We start from the raw sequence: 16,847 nt of genomic DNA on the forward strand, positions 1-16,847 counted from the left end.
CTGGCGGCACAGGACTTCTCGGGTCTAACTAATTTTGAATCCAGCTTCCCACGGCGTTTGGGGCACCATTGGGCTAGGGAAGACGGGCCTGCGGGCTTCTCTCGGGTTCGGGAAGCTCCGCAGGCAGAGTGGAGGGTCGGGTGTGAGCCCCAGCCGCACTACCCTGCGCCTTTCCAGGTCGCCCATCTGCTTTGACCGCCCGTAGCTCGCTCACCGCGGCAGGCTCACCCACTGTTTAAAAAAACAAAAAACCCTCGGAAATCTGAATCTGTTCTGCCTAAGAAAATCCAAGTTTTCCTAACTCGCTTCAGAAGCGCGGCGAGAGGGACTCCCCAAAGTCTCCCCACAAAGACAGTGGTGAGAAAGGACCAGGGACCCGAGCATCGGAGGAGCAGAGGAGGGGCGTGGCCGCGGGGGCGTGGCGTTCGGAAGAATGACGGCGCGGCGGGGCCTGGCTGCAGGGGCGGGGCGGGGCTAAGGCCGATGGGCGTGTCCGACTCCGGCGGGGGCGGGGCGGGGCGGGGCGGATCACTTCGGGAAGATGGCGCTGTGTGTGCTGCGGAACGCCGTACGCGGAGCGGCGGCGCTGCCCAGGCTGTGAGTTCAGGTCCCCAGTCCCCGCCGCGCGGTGAAGGCGGTGGCCAGAGCGGCCCCTTGAGCCTGCAAGGGCACCGTAGCCCGCAGCCTCTGTGCCTTCCGCCCTTGACCTCTGCCAAGGTCGCTGCGGCTCTGCCTCCCAGTGGGAGGGCTTTGTATGGGCCCGGTCATTGGGTACTAATGTTGCCCGATTGGCAGGGCAGTCAGCCGTTGGCACATAACGCGCCAAGCTTTCCAGGGACGCTCTGGAGTAGCTGAGACGCTCGCTTACTGGGCGACAACACACCTGACTCCTATGTGAAGCACAGTGGTTCCCAAATGTTTGGTCTCTGTACCCACTTACCCACCTAAAGATGATTGAGCGTCCCAAAGAGCTTTTGCCAAAATTTGTTCATGAAAAACAGACTTTTTAGATGAAAGGAGCATAATGGCTTTATATATTTTGAAATTTTCTTTGGTTTAACGTGAGAGTCTCATGTCACCAGCTTTGGAGTAAATATTTGAAAGGAATTCCAGAACCTGGGAAGCAGAGGCAGGAGGAGGCAGGTTCAAGGCTACGCTTGTCTACATAGCAAGTTGGAGGCCAGATTTGGTCTACACAGCAATACTAGTTGGTGAAAGATCAGTAGACTGTCACAGTCAGGGGCCTCAAGTCACTTGCCCATTTGTGGATTACACATCTCCTGTGGTTTCCTTACTGCTGGTTGAAGAAGTAGGGTGTCCTGTTTATGATGCGGAACAGGATCAGAGAGCCCAAGTGACTGTCAAAGTCCCACGGATGGTGAAGCCAAGGTTCTTGATCTAGCGACTTTTACATCTTTTGTCTTGTGCTTCAAGATTCACCCCTGACCCATGGCAGGACCCGCATGGTCTTAGGCACCCCACTTTCTCCATTACCTGTGGCTTTGCACCCAGGCTCAGGAAATCCCTCCAGGAACCAGAGTGGCACCTGGAAGAGTATGGACCCAGGCCTGCCTAGAGGTCCCTTTTCTGAGAAAGGCCAGCCTCTGTGGTTTGTCCAACACTGACCACACAGTCACCACTTCTAATAGGCTTGGAGCTTAATGTGAAATGCTTTTTACTTCCTCTCCATATCAGGTATCTGCATCTCTACCAAGCGTACCAGGCTTTATGGAGCCCAGTTGTGTGAAATCAGTGTGGGTCCTGGTGAAATGCTGTGTGCCATGCCTTAATTTCTATGTCTGTTGAACTGAACTTCAGCTTCGGACCAGTGGGCCACTTCTGATGGTTCTTTCCTTATTTTTAGAGCTTCTGAACCATTTTAGAGCATTCTGAACACACCACAACACAATCTATAAAAATTGTTATATAGAAGCTGGCCAGTGGTGGCACACGCCTTTAATCCCAGCATTTGGGAGGCAGAGGTGGATCTCTGTGAGTTCAAGGCCAGAGTGGTCTGCAGAGCGAGATCCAGAACAGCCAGAACTACTCAGAGAAACCATGTCTTGAAAAACAAAGACATTGGTATATAGAACCATGTGTAACGATTTATCAAGCTACACGTGTGCTCTTGTGATGTCCCCTGCTCCCGTGCATCTCGACAGGGACCAGTCTAGCCGCTTCCCCAGGCTTGTTTGTAAATCACCACTGCTGGCTCCTACTGTCCACCACGCAGTCACTTAATTGTTCAATCCTAAAGAGCATTTGCTACGTTATCAGAATCGTCGTCACACCCGTTGGGAAGGGTCCACCCCACTAGGTCGGTGCTCATCTTTTCTCCACTTACCTCTAGAGTTACTTAGGTCAGCACCTAAGTAACCTAGAGTTACTTAGGTCAGAAAAAGGGATTCTTCAGCAGATCCCTTTTGTGCATTTGTGTATGGTCGGGTGCTTTTTCAGGTTCCCTCTACAGATGATTTATTGTTTATGTTTATTTATTGTGTGTGTGTGTTTATGGGTGGAGGTCAGAGGACAACTTTCAGGAGTTGATTCTCTTCCACCATAGGCTCCAGGGTTAAAGTCAGGTTGTCAAGCCCATGTAACATATAACTTTCACTGCTGATACATCTCATTTGGAATGTCATAGAATTGGAACCATGTGGTGTACAGTGTTTTTAGATTGGATTTTTTTACTTAATAATATGCATGTAACATTCCTTCATGTCTCTCGTGACCTAATAACTCATTTCTTTTTACTGCCAAGCAATATTCCATTGTATAGCTATACCATAAGTGATTTATACGTGCTGCTGTGGAAGGACATTTTGGTTGCTTCTGGTTTTTGTTGATTATGCATAAGCCTTCACTATATATTCGTGTACAGGTTTGTATAGACATAATTACCTAGGACTGTGACTGTTGAATTGTTTGAGAAGATTGTGGTTAGCTATATAAGAAAACGCCATAGTCGCCGCACTGGTTTATCAGTGTAGGAGGGTCCTGCAGCTTCGCAAACGCCATCGTCCTGGTTGGCTGAAGAGCATTCCGCTCCTCTAATGGGCGTGCAGTTGCAGGATCTTGTTGTCAGTGTGTTTGAACTTGAAATCCCCTCAGATGATGCTGTGGGAGCTCAAGTGAGAATCGTCCCCACGGGCTCATATATTTTAACGCTTCGTCCCCAGCTGGTGCACCAGTTGGGGACGATCAGGAGGTGTGGCCTGTGGAGGAGGTGTGTCACGGGTCACACTTGTGTGCCACCTTCCAAGTGCTGATTTGCCATCTGTGTAGATTCTCTGTAGATTTGTCCAACTGCTTTGCTGATTTCCGAGCCTGGTTGTTGTGATTCTGTGACATAATAAGAAATGTGTATTTGGTTTCTGTCCCTGTTTCCTGGAACAGAGTCCTAAGCCACTAGACTTTGAGCGTCTGGAGGCCCTACCAGGCTCCAGGGTGTGGACCTTCTCAGAAAACCCACAGCGTGATTGGAGGCCTTGAACTTTAAAGCAAGCCTGTGCTGGTGAGTGCTTCATCAGCTTGACACGGAGTTTTCTGAGAAGAGAGAACCACAACTATCTCCACAAGATCGGCCTGTAGGCAAGCCTGTGGGCATTTTCTTAACTAACAGTTGATGTGGGTTAGGTGGCGCCACCCAGGACAGGTAGTCCTGAGTTGTATAAGAAAGCTGTCTGAACAATCCAGGTGAAGCAAGCCAGTAAACTGGCGCCTTCCCTCCATGGCCTCTGCCCCAGTTCCTGCCTTGAGTTCCTTCAGTGATGCAGTGTGGCATGAGAGTTGTAAGTGGAAATAAACCCTTCATCCCCAAGCTACTTTGGGTGATGGTATTTATCCCTGCAGTATAAAACCTAAATAAAGCCCATGGGAAATGTGTCACCCCAACCCGCAGGCTGTCTGCTTGCCGTTCAGTTTTCACATTGTTGGTGTATATCAGCTACAGGTCCTTTATCAGATTTGTATTGTGGAAATATTTCTCCAGTCTGTGGCTTTTCTCATCATTTTCTTAAGAGTGTATTTCAAAGAGAAAAGAAGATCTAGTTTTAATGAAGTCCAGCCTATCATTTGTGGATCTTGAGTACCCCTCCCCTGTCCTTTCTTTTGGAAGGCCAACAGTGTTGTGTATCCATGACCCCTTGAGTTGTTCTAGCCAGGCCAACAGTGTTGTGTATCCACGACCTCTTCAGTTGTTGTAGCCAGGCCAACAGTGTTGTGTATCCATGACCTCTTCAGTTGTTCTAGCCAGGCCAACAGTGTTGTGTATCCATGACCTCTTCAGTTGTTCTAGCCAGGCCAACAGTGTTGTGTATCCATGACCCCTTCAGTTGTTCTAGCCAGGCTAACAGTGTTGTGTATCCATGACCCCTTGAGTTGTTGTAGCCAGTTTGTTGAGGAAAACTTCCTTGCTCCTTTGTGCACCATCCGTTGGTAGCATCTGGTTAGTCCTTTCTGGGCTCGCTACCCCATTGTTTGACCATGCTTCTGTCGTTTTGCAGACACCACACTCTCTTCAAACTGTCTTGTCTGGTGTGTTGTGATGGCTGTTCTGGGCCCTTTGCTCTTCTCCATAAACCAGAATTCTTTTGTTAATACCACGGACTAACCTGCTGGGATTTGGTCAGTATTGCATTGAGTTCATACAGTAAATCGGAGGAATTAACACCTTAAGAATCTTGAGTCTTGAGACTGGAGACATGATTCAGCAGTTAAGAACACTGGCTGCTCTTGCAGAGGACCTGGGTTAATTCCCAGCACCCAGTGGTAGCTCACAACCACTCCAATTCCAGGGGATATGATGCCCTCTCTGGCCCTGTTGGGCACTGCACACGTGATGCATAGATATACATGCAGGCAAAACATTTATACACATAAAATTAAAATGGCTCACTTTTAAAAATGGAGAGATATGCGTGATATCCAGTTTTCCATTTTAGCCATCCTGACGGTAGAGTTTGTAGTTATGTTGGGAGTGGGTAGCCGTCAGCACTGTTGATTCAGAGCACTCTCCTTTGCCTGTCCCTGCTGAGTGGTGTCTGCTCTGTGTCTCTGTCTAATCTGGATGCATTTGTAAGTGTCCAGCTCTTTGTTGTGGCTTCCTTTACTTAGCATAACACTTGGAGGCCTTACCCATGCTGTGGTGCCCCAGAACTTTGCTTGTATTGGCGGTCACATGCTGCTAATGTGCATTACCATTTACATCTTCGTGGATCTAATCTGCTTTTGACTTATACTACTTCATTCGAGGAGATACGGAAATGTTACTTATTGTTCACCATTTCAGAAGTGGTGGGACCTGGGAGAGTGGAGCCAATGAATGAGGCTGACTAAAGTCTCATGAGGTAGCCAGCTTTATTCAGAGCATCAGACGATTTTAGACTTTGAGGATTAAGTAGAGTCACCTGAGTAAAGTGTACAATCACAAAGATAAGCTGCACATGGCAAAAACATGTTTTTCCAAAGTGGTATATAAACAATAACCAGTTATATTTGGTAATCTGAAGTAAACTCACTCCTATCCGCTCACATTCCAAGAAACATTCTGTTTTGAAGATACTGAGGTTACAAGACTCTTGTTTTGGGGTTTTCTCACAGGCACTCTGGATTCTCCCAGTACTCTGTTCTTGGACTGTGTTCCAGTGACTTCAGTGACTTCTATGTATCTGTCTTTGTTTTTCTCCTTTTCCTGGCATTAGTGTGTGTGTGTGTGTGTGTGTGTGTGTGTGTGTGTGTGTTACAAATTCAGTGATACATTGTTGTAATTTATATAAGTTTATGTATTTTATTTTCATTATTTGTTTAGTTTTTGAGACAAGGTCTTAGTATGTGACTCTGGCTGGCCTAAAACTCATTATGTAGCCCAGGTTGACCCTGAATTCACAGAGACTAGCCTGCCTTTGCCTCCCAAGAGTTGTGTGCTACCACACCAGGCCAGAAATGTGGGTTCAGGTGATGCAGAGAGAAAGCTGGGATGAGCTGGGCTCCTTGGGGGAGGGGCTCTTGGTATGTTTGATGAATTTTATTAAGGGGAAAAGAGTCGCTAATTGTAAAGCAAAACTCCTTTGCTGCCACTGAAAACAGCTGTGGTGTGTTCGGCATGGTTTACTTGTTTTTCTACACTTTCCTCTTGTTCTCAACAGGTTAGGTTTAGAATTTTATTAGGTAATAAAGATATTATAGAGGAAATGGTATTTGTGTTTTCATATAGGTCACTTGGGTATGAATATAAATCCACTGCCATCCAAGCAGGTTCGATTTATTTCATGTTGCTTTTATAGCTTGTTGCTGTGGTTTAAATGTGTCCCTCGAAGTCATGTGTTGGGAATGAAGTCCCCAAAGCAACAGTGTTCAGAGTGGGACTTTAAGAGGTAATTAGGTCATCATGGTTCTGCCCCATGAATGGATTGATGCTGATATTATAGGCCTGTGCTCATAACTGAGACTGGCTTTGTTATAAAGTAGGTCTGGGGGCTGGGAATGGAGCTCATGTGGGAGAGTACTTGCCTCACATATATGGAGTCCTGGGTTCAATCTCCAACATTACGTAAACTGACCATGGTGGTACGCATTGTCATACCAGTACTCTGGAGGTGGAGGAAGGAGGATCAGAAGTTAAGGTCATTCTTAGCATACAGTGAGTTCAAGGCCAGCCTGGTCTACATAAAACCCTGTTTTTAAATATCTAGATAGATAGAGTTAATAGGTAAATAATACATAAATAAGTGAATGTGAGTCAGCTTCCCCTACCCCACCCCTCTGTTTCTGCAGCTCTGGGGATCAAGCTTAGGACATCAGGCATCAGGCATAGGAGGCCCAGCCCGGCCACCTGGCCCAGCCCGGCCAGCCTCCTCACTGCTGCTCTTTCTGCCATGGAATGACTCCTCAAGAAGGCACTCGAGAGATAATGGTTGGTCTTCCTGGCTTCTAGAAATGTGAGGAAAATTATATTTCATTTTCTTTCTTTCTTTCTTTTTCATTTTTGAGACAAGGTCTCACTAAGATGGGCCTTTCATTTGTGATCTCTGGCTTAGACTCCTAAGGCACATGCTGGGTTACATGCATGGGCCACAACACCCAGACTCCTAAGGCACATGCTGGATTACATGCATGGGCCACAACACCCAGACTCCTAAGGCACATGCTGGATTACATGCATGGGCCGCAATACCCAGCAATAACGAACTTTTCTGTGAATGACCCGCTCTGTGTTGTTGGTGTAACAACACAAAGTGGACTGAGACACTTAATTAAGTACTTCCTCAGATGACTCAGTTATGGGCTGCAGAGCTGAGCTTCCTTCCTTCTCATCTCCCTCCCAATATTATTAGAGAAATGTTCATTATTTATTTTTATTTTGTTTTGTTCCTATTTTAGGATATTAACCTAATAATACAGATGCTTTAGTGATGCTCTCTGTTGCTCCACATTACACACATATACACATAGACACAGACGCACACAGATACACACAGACACACATACACATAGACACAGACACACACAGACACACATACACATAGACACAGACACACACAGACACACACAGACACACATACACATAGACACAGACACACACAGACACACATAGACATAGACACAGACACACAGACACACATAGACATAGACACAGATGCACACAGACACACATAGACATACACGCAGACACACACAGACACACATACACATAGACACAGACACACATAGACACTGACACAGACACAGACACACATACAGACACACATAGACACAGACACGCACAGATACACAGACACACATAGACATAGACACACACACACTGACACAGACACAGACAGACAGACAGACACACACACACACACACTCACGGGCTTTGCTCCTAAGTCATTGCCCGAGCCCATCCTTTAGAACTTTCCTCCCGATTTCTGTAGAAAACAGACTATCACGTATTGCATGTGTGTATGTGTGTGCATGTGTGTGCATATGGCCATAACCACAGTTGTTCGTTAGTCTGTTCTCAAGTTTTCTTTCTCGGGAAATGCAGGGGTAAACGGGATCCCTCACTTGCAGGTTCCAAGCCTGTGGTCTTTGCATCCTTTTGGGGCCTGCTGTCAAATTGCCCTCTAGAAGCTGTCCTCTGGACCACAGGCTGCCCTGCGGAGCTTGCCTGGCCCTCTCCCCCAGAGGAGCAGGCCCATCCTTGGTAAGATAAGCATAGACCGTCTTGTGGGTTACGACACTGGCAGTGGTGGCATACCGAGAACCCTGCCCTCCGGCTGTCAGCCTCGCTGGCACTCTGACTTACCAGGCCTCTACCCAGGAGGCCATGTCTTACTCCTAGCTAGACTTTTGAGCTCCAGAGGTGCCAATTACTAATAAGGAGCCGAAAGTCAATGTCTCAATGGTTTTAATAAGCACTCTGCATGCTGCTGGAGTGGCTGCAGGACACTTCAGATAATGATTTACAGAACCTTCGGATACTGGAAATTTTAAATGACAACAATCACTTCCCTCTTATCCCACTGCCCCTCCGTGAGAGCCACATTTAATTTATTCGTTTTCTAAGAGTTACAATTCTTGGTTTTGTTTTGTTTGTTTTTGTTTTTGAGACAGGGTCACACAATGTAGTGCTGGCTGGCCTGTAGACTGGGCTGGCCTCAAACTCACAGGAATCTCCTGCCTCCCAAGTGCTGAGAAGCAAGTTGTATACCACGACACCTGGCAAAGTACAGTTCTATTTATTTGTATGTATCTGTGTGAATGCATGTGTATGGGTGCCGATGGCAGAATCCAGGTGTAGAGGTCAGAGGTTAACCCTTGGGAGTCAGTTCTTTCTTCCCACCAGGTACATTCTAGGGATTGAACTCAGGCCATCAAGCTTGGAGGCAAGCATGTTTATGTACTGACCATCTTGATGGGTTTCTCTTTTTAAATAGTATTTCAAAAAGTGTGTGTGTGTGTGTGTGTGTGTGTGTGTGTGTGTGTGTTTGTGGTATGTATGTGTGTGTTTATGTGTGTGTGTTTGTGGTATGTATGTGTGTGTTTATGTGTGTGTGTTTGTGGTATGTATGTGTGTGTTTATGTGTGTGTGTATGTGTGTGTGTGTATGATGTGTCTGTGTGTGTGTATGTGTCTGTGTGTGTGGTGTGTGTCTGTGTGTGTGGTGTGTGTCTGTGTGTGTATGTGTCTGTGTGTGTTGTGTGTGTCTGTGTGTGTGTATGTGTCTGTGTGGTGTGTGTATGTCTGTGTGTGGTGTGTCTGTGTATGTGATGTGTGTGTGTCTGTGTGTGAGTGTGTGTGTGTGCACCTGAACATCTACTTGTGTGGAGATTAGAGGATAATTTTCAGGAGTTGATTCTGTCCTTCCACGTGGGTGGGTGGGGGCAATGGATTCAGGTCATCAGGCTTGGCATAAATCCCTTTACCTGAGAGCCATCTTACAGCTCAAGTCACAGTTTAGTTGGGGACTGCATTCCATATTTAACTCACCGTTCAAATTGAGGCGCCAAACGTCTGCAGTCTCAGAATTGGGAAGGTAGGGACAGGTCAGGAGTTGGAGATCAGCCTAGCTGCAGAGCGAGCTTGAGACAAGCCTGGGCTGCATGAGGTCCTGTCTCAGAAAACAAACAACAAAACAAAACAGTTCTATGGTTCTAAAAACGGCCTCTTTCCCCTTTAATACGGCCCTCTGTAGACCTTTGAAATGTTTAGATGTATATGGGTCATTAAAACATTGTCACAGACACATATTTTATTGCTTTGGTTAGAAGGAAGATCTTGTGTAAGGGCGTGTAAACGTCTCTTGTCTTCTTATCTAATCTCTCACCGGCCTTTGTGAGAAACCTGACTTGCCCACATTAGTTTTGGGTCCAAATTAAAAGTTGAACATGAAAAATGAAGTCCCCAGCCCCCATGCCACGTGTAGCTCATCCCTGAGACACTGGAGGGCGCTCTAGCAACGGGAGATGTAGCCGGTCTCTGCAGTCGTGGGCCGCGCCCTAGCAAACCGGCTGCTTTTCTTAAGATGGGGAAGGGGTTTTTCTGTTTGTTCTTTAAGACAAATGAAAGACACATGGAGGCGAGAGAAATATGTCTACACTGGCCTACAAATGGTCTGCTTAAATTTAAGCCTTAAAATTTGATAAGAGACTTAAGTCGCACGGTACTCCTGGTACCGCTTGACCTTCCCTCTCCCTGTCCTGGGCTGCCCCGCTGTGCCGTGTGCCAGCCTGGGGCATTTCGCTCCTTAGGTCTCAGCTCAGGCGTCACCAATCAGGGAGGACATAGCCCTGCACTCCAGCGTCCTCAGCGGCTGCCTCTGTACCTTCTCTCCATCCTGCCTAGCTTTCGCCGTCACTTCCTCTCCCAGAAATACCAGGTGTTTGTTTCTTGATTGTCTGTTTGACCTCCCTCCAGGTCACAAATATTTACAACATCACGGCAGTGGCCAGCGTATTCTGTTGCTTTTAAAACCTCCGAAACTACAACACCTGACGTTCCGCTGTTAGGAAAGGAATGGCAGGGTTAGGCATGTGGTTGAGTCGGAGGGCGGGCGTGGTGTGCAGAGAGCTGCGGGTTTGATCTCCAGCGCGGTAGAAACCCAGCATGATGTCGCATCTCAGTGGAGGCAGAAGTTCTTGTGCTCAGCTAAATAATGAACTTGAAGCTAGCCTGGGCTACCTGAGACCCTGGAGAGAGAAGGGGAGATAGTGATTAAAAAAGGAAGGAATTTATATTTATTTATTTATTTACTTACTTACTTATTTACTTATTTATTATATACACAGTGTTCTGCCTGCATGTATGCCTGCATGCCAGAAGAGGGCACTGGATCTCATTATACATGATTGTGAGCCACCATTACTGGGAATTGAACTCAGGACCTCTGGAAGAGCCATCTTTCCAGACCCAAGATCTTATTTTTTAAGATCCATTTATTTGCTGGGTATTGTGGTGCATGTCTTCAATCCCAGTACTCAGAAGGCAGAGGCAAGTGGATCTCTGAATTCAAAGCCACCTGGTCTACAGAGTGAATTCCAGGACAGCTAGGGTTACACAGAAAAACCCTGTTTAAAAAAAGAACTACCACCTTTAATTCCAGTACTTGGGAGGCAGAGCCAGACGGATCTCTGTGAATTCAAGGCCAGCCTGGTCTACAGAACAAGATCCAGGACAGGCTCCAAAGCTACACAGAGAAACCCTGTCTCGATAAAACAAAAACAAAAACAAACAAACAAAAAAAACCAAAATAAGTAAGTAAGTAAATAAATAAATAAACGAAAGATTCATTTATTTTATGTGTATGAGTGTTTTGCCCAGTGTATGTCTGTACACCGTGTATGTGCAGTGTGCTCATGGAGGCCAGAAGAGGGTGTCAGACCCCCTGGAACTAGAGTTAAAGACAGCTGTGAGTGGCCCAACATGGGTGTTAGGAATGGACTCTGGGTTTCTACAATATTGTTAATTTCCGAAGCCATCTCAGTCCTTGGATACCTGATTTTTTTTTTTTGTCTTTTCTTACTCCCCCATCCCCTGTCCTGTCTACCTTCCTTGCCCTTCTAGCACCCCCAAGCTGGCCCACAGAGCTCTCACAGCCCACACTTGTTCTGGGTCCTGCAGTCACCAAGAATAATCGCAGAGTGTTGGTGTTGGAGATGTAGACCTCCCCACGTGTGTGAGGGTCTCAGAGGCAACGCCGTAGCCAGTCAAGAGACGATCTTTCTTTCTTTCTTTTTTTTTTTAATTTATTTATTTTATTTTACAATACCATTAAGTTCTACATATCAGCCACGGGTTCCCCTATTCTCCCCCCTCCCACCCCCTCCCCTTACCCCCAGCCCACCCCCCATTCCCACCTCCTCCAGGGCAAATCCCCCCCCCCCCCCCAGGACTGCGATCAACCTGGTAGACTCAGTCCAGGCAGGTCCAGTCCCCTCCTCCCAGACTGAGCCAAGTGTCCCTGCATAAGCTCCAGGTTTCAAACAGCCAACTCATGCAATGAGCACAGGACTTGGTCCCACTGCCTAGTTGCCTCCCAAACCGATCAAGCCAATCAAATGTCTCACCTATTCAGAGGGCCTGATCCAGCAGGGGGCCCCTCAGCCTTTGGTTCATAGTTCATGTGTTCCCATTCATTTGGCTAATTTTTTTTTCAGTAATTGAGTAAAACCAAAATTTATTATAAGCCACAGTCGTCCTAGGGACCTCCATGCTATATATATATCCTCCATGGTTCTATGGGTTGTGGTCTGATTGTTCTTTATTTTATATCTAGAATCCACTTATGAGTGAGTACATACCATGACTGAAGAGACGATCTTTCACAGAGAGAGAACTCTGTGGTAACCCCTGGCCCTCATCCCAGCATCCTCCGGGTAGAGGTTTAGGATGTGAGTTTGGATCACCAGGTCTATCCATGTGAGGCAGGAACATCAGGGCTTTACTGAGTGGTCCGGGGACATGACTGCTACTGTGGACCATGTAGAAGCCTTTCCCTGCATCTTCTCTACACTCCTCTTTGATGGGCATACTTTAAAAACCCTCTTCCTCCTGCTCCCCACCTCCTGTGTGTAGGGGTCTGGTGGGGTGTCTCACCTTGCACCCTGCTCATCTAACCACATGCAGCCATCCAGCCACTCACTCCTCAGGGCACACTCAGCAATCCTCCCACACACCCAGCAGGACACATACCATTATCCAACCACTCACTCCTCAGGGCACACTCAGCAATCCTACCACACACCCGGCAGGACACACACCATTATCCAACCACTCACTCCTCAGGGCACACTCAGCAACCCTACCACACACTCTTCAGGACACACACAATTATCCAACCACTCACTCCTCAGGGCACACTCAGCAACCCTACCACACACCCGGCAGGACACACAATTATCCAACCACTCACTCCTCAGGGCACACTCAGCAATCCTACCACACACTCTTCAGGACACACACCGTTATCCAACCACTCACTCCTCAGGGCACACTCAGCAACCCTACCACACACCCGGCAGGACACACAATTATCCAACCACACACTCATCGTGGCACACAAAGCTTTTACCCTGCTTCGCTCACACTCTCCCTGTCTTCAAATTGTGTTCGTCTTTCAGGGCCTGTTGCCTCTTGCCGCCCTCTCCTGGCAGCCCGTCTTCCTTGGACCTCTCAGGTGGTAGCCATGTTTCCAGCCTTCACAGGCCAACCGTCCTCGGTTGGCTCACACTGCCTCTCCTCTGATGTGCTAAGGCTATGTGTCCTTCAGTTCCCTTTCCTGCGCACGCCTTACCTGCTGCCATCACCTGCCAACTCAGCTTGTTATTCATATAGCCAGTTATCCCCAGTTCGGTGGCTCAGAACACCGCAAACATTGTACTGCGGAGGTCAGAAGCCTGACAGAGACAGCAAGGGCTCGGCCCTGAGTGTCCACAGGGCCGTGTGCAAGGAGGAGACGCTCCTTCCTCCTCCAGCTCGCGGGCCACCGGTTTCCTTCTTCAAAGCCAGCAGCGTAGAGTGAATTGCCTCACTGTCGTCTCTGGGTCTCGCTTCTGCCCCCTCCTCCACTGCAATTGTGTTGGCCCTGGGTCATCCGGACTGATGTCCCCAGCCGAGCCTCACGAGTCTCTCCTTCCATCCCACTCTTCCACATAACCTTAGGTATCAACAGGGTCTGGGGATTCGGGCATGGATGTCTGAGAGGAATTCTGCCCATTCACCTACAGTCCTGGTTCAGGTTTGAGCTCTTGGGTGTGACTGCCCAATCGGCTGGTTCCTTTACCTTCCTCATGTTACCCAGCACCTCCATAGGTATTGGGATGATACTGTGACTGGAGAGATAGAGGTTAAGAGCTCACACTAACACATCTACCTCGATGGATACTCATGTACATACCAACACACACACACACACACACACACACACACACACACACACACACACACTAACCCCCCCACTACCCCCACACACACCTAGTTAAAAATAAGAAAATGAAGCTGGCGGTGGTGGCGCACACCTTTAATCCCAGTACTCACTTGGGAGGCAGATCTGAGTTTGAGGCCAGCCTGGTTTACATAGTGAGTCCCAGGACAACCAGGACTACATAGAAAGACCCTGTCTCAAAAAGAAAGGAAGAAAGGAAGGAAGGAAGGAAGGAAGGAAGGAAGGAAGGAAGGAAGGAAGGAAGGAAAAGAAAGAAAGAAAGAAAGAAAGAAAGAAAGAAAGAAAGAAAGAAAGAAAGAAAGAAAGAAAGAAAGAAAGAAAGAAGAGAGATCTTAAAAAATGTGTCGCATCTGTCATCTAGGTGTGGTCTGCCACCACGCTGGCTTAGAGTATTGTTTAGGTTCACTTCTGCTGTAGTATGCCTCAGTATTTAGTTCTCTTTTGTGGCTGAACAGCATTCCATTTCATGTATACTGTTGTTTATCTGTTGCGGAAAGTTCTCCTGTGTCCAGCTTGCTGGCAGCCAGGACAGTCTCTGCCACTCTTGTTCCCCAAGTAAACACACAGAGACTTATATTAATTAAAACTGTTTGTCCATTAGCTCAGGCTAACTGCTGACTAGCTCTTACACTTAAACTCTGCCCATCTCTGTTCATCTATATGTCCCCATGTTTTCTGTGGCTTTACCTGTGTGCCATTACATGCCGCTCCCTGGATGGCAGGCTGGCGTCTCCTCAAGGTTTCCTCTTCCCAGAATTCCCCTTGTTTGTTTATCCCACCTATACTTCCTGCCTGGCTACCAATCAGCATTTTATTTATCAACCAGTCAGAGCCACACATATTCACAGCACACAGAAAGACATTCCCATCATTTGTCCTTTCATTAGGGTTGTTTTTGCCATTTGGCATTTGTGAATAGTGCTGTTTGGGGCGTTCATTTACCCAAGGTTACTCAAGTAACTGCCTTTTTTTTGGGGGGGGGGCAGAGTCTTATTTAGCCCAGGCTGGCCTCAAACTCAGAATATACCTGAGGACAACAGTGAACTTCTGATCTCCTGCATCCAACTCCCAAGTGCTAGGATTGCAGGTATGCACCACCATGCCCACTTCATGCTGTGCTGAGGATACCAGGGCCTCATGCATCTTAGGTGGGTCCTCTTAACTGAGCTACATCACCACCCTTATGTCGGGTCTTCTGAGGTACGCACAGGAGTGGGGTGCTTGGGCTGTGTGGTGTCTCTGTGAATAGCTTCTGAGAGCTGTTTAGTTAGCCGTTGTCCACCTCTGCTGCCCTTGATGCCTGGGGACCAGCCTCCAGCAGCGCACGGCTCGAAGGGAGTCCAGAGTTGGTGTACTGAGACTTTTTATCTGAGGGGAAGACACTCACACACTCTCTCCTGATGGTCTCCTTTATTCTTTCTATATTCTGACTCTGTGTTTTTCCTGATGACTTCCTTCTCTCATCTTGATGTTTCTTCTCCTTCCTTCCAACTCTATCTTTATTCTTTCCCTTACAGCTTATATACCCCAGCAAAATCTTTCAAGTAATATAAAATTTACTATGTGGTTACATTCTATTTTTCAAGTGAATGATTACAATGAATACAAGTGAAAAACAGCATGTTTTCCATATCCCTTACATGATTAAACACTTTACGTGTTACAGGTGAAAAACAAATTATCCCAAGAACCCACATACATTCATGGCCAAGCAACTTGCTGTAGATTAACAGTGTTGGCAAGCAAGGTATTCTTTTACTAGCAGGCTATGTTGTGGCTACAAAGAAAGAACCAATCACTTTATTACTTATCTTGAAATGCAATCTTATAAGGAATCTTAAAGGAATCACAAACCTAAACAGTCAGCTCTACTTTAAATCTTTAGGTTGCATACCCACTGATCAATAGTTTTTGAAAGCAAAAATGGGTACAAGGAATTATTCACTACCTTTGGTCATCAACCAATCCTAGCAAGAAAAATGCATCAGCTAATGATAATTGTGCTGAGTTGTTCTTGTTCCCTGACCTTAGTGAGTTCCTCACTCAACTGTGTGCCTTTATAAACTTTAGATTGTCTTCTTGGGTTTTTCACCTCAAAGCTATTTGATGAAAACATTTTAGTCTAACTTTGTTATTTTCAAAGCTTTGTTTCAGCTATAATGCACTCCAAAACCTGTGAAAACGTCTCCCAACATTAAGGTTAAAAGAATTTAAACTATCTGGGCTACTGGGACTCAATTGTTTTTCTTAATCATTAACCCAAGTCACAGTCTGTGTGGCTCCTCAATAGAAACTCATGTGTTCTAGCTGTGTGACACTTCCTTATTTATATTTTTAAGCATCAAAACTCTATTTAAACCTACATTATTATTATTAATTAAACAGTAAAACTTCAGAAGAAATCATCTTCATAATAATCCACAAGTAAAAATGCCCACTAGAATGGGATGTTTCCATGAGATAAACACACTACATTACAGGCAGTAAGGATCTCCCCACACCCATTCACACCATGCCAGATACCAGAGAAGGATGGCAGCAGCAAACATGTAAAGGCACAGCAGAAGCAAAGACATTCTGGAGTCTGTGGTCTGGGGGCCTTGCCTATCCAAGATTCATCCATCATGGAGTTGCCTCCTGGTGGACCGACACCTTGAACTTCAGTTGCCACCTGCTGCTCCTCTGACCTGGCCCTGGGCATGCTCCACTTTCTGTCATACCCTCAGTGCACTGGGGCTCAGACCCCTACCTCCTCTGTAGCTCTTCTCCTACAGTTTGCTATAGCTGTTCTGGCAGGTGTGAGGTGAAAGCTCCGTGCCGTTTCCCCAAATCACTCATAAATGCACCCTGGTTCATTCCTCTGCTCCTCCTGTGTTCTCCCGCTGTGCCCATGACAACCCTCCCCTCCCCATAGCTCTCCAGC

General features: G+C 46.9%; 1 protein-coding gene across 2 annotated transcripts in view; it reads left to right on the top strand.

The window, feature by feature from the left end:
- Positions 1-511: 511 nt before the first annotated feature.
- The window catches only part of Clybl (citramalyl-CoA lyase), a 233,793-nt gene continuing 217,457 nt past the window's right edge, over positions 512-16,847 (top strand). For both annotated transcript variants that reach the window (XM_015997505.3, XM_006978776.3), the window contains exon 1: positions 512-597. In XM_015997505.3, the coding sequence (XP_015852991.1) occupies positions 542-597 (56 nt within the window). In that variant the 5' untranslated portion in view covers positions 512-541. The remainder of the gene's footprint in view (positions 598-16,847) is intronic.

Source organism: Peromyscus maniculatus, chromosome 9, assembly GCF_049852395.1.
Source record: "Peromyscus maniculatus bairdii isolate BWxNUB_F1_BW_parent chromosome 9, HU_Pman_BW_mat_3.1, whole genome shotgun sequence".
NCBI lineage: Eukaryota > Metazoa > Chordata > Mammalia > Rodentia > Cricetidae > Peromyscus > Peromyscus maniculatus.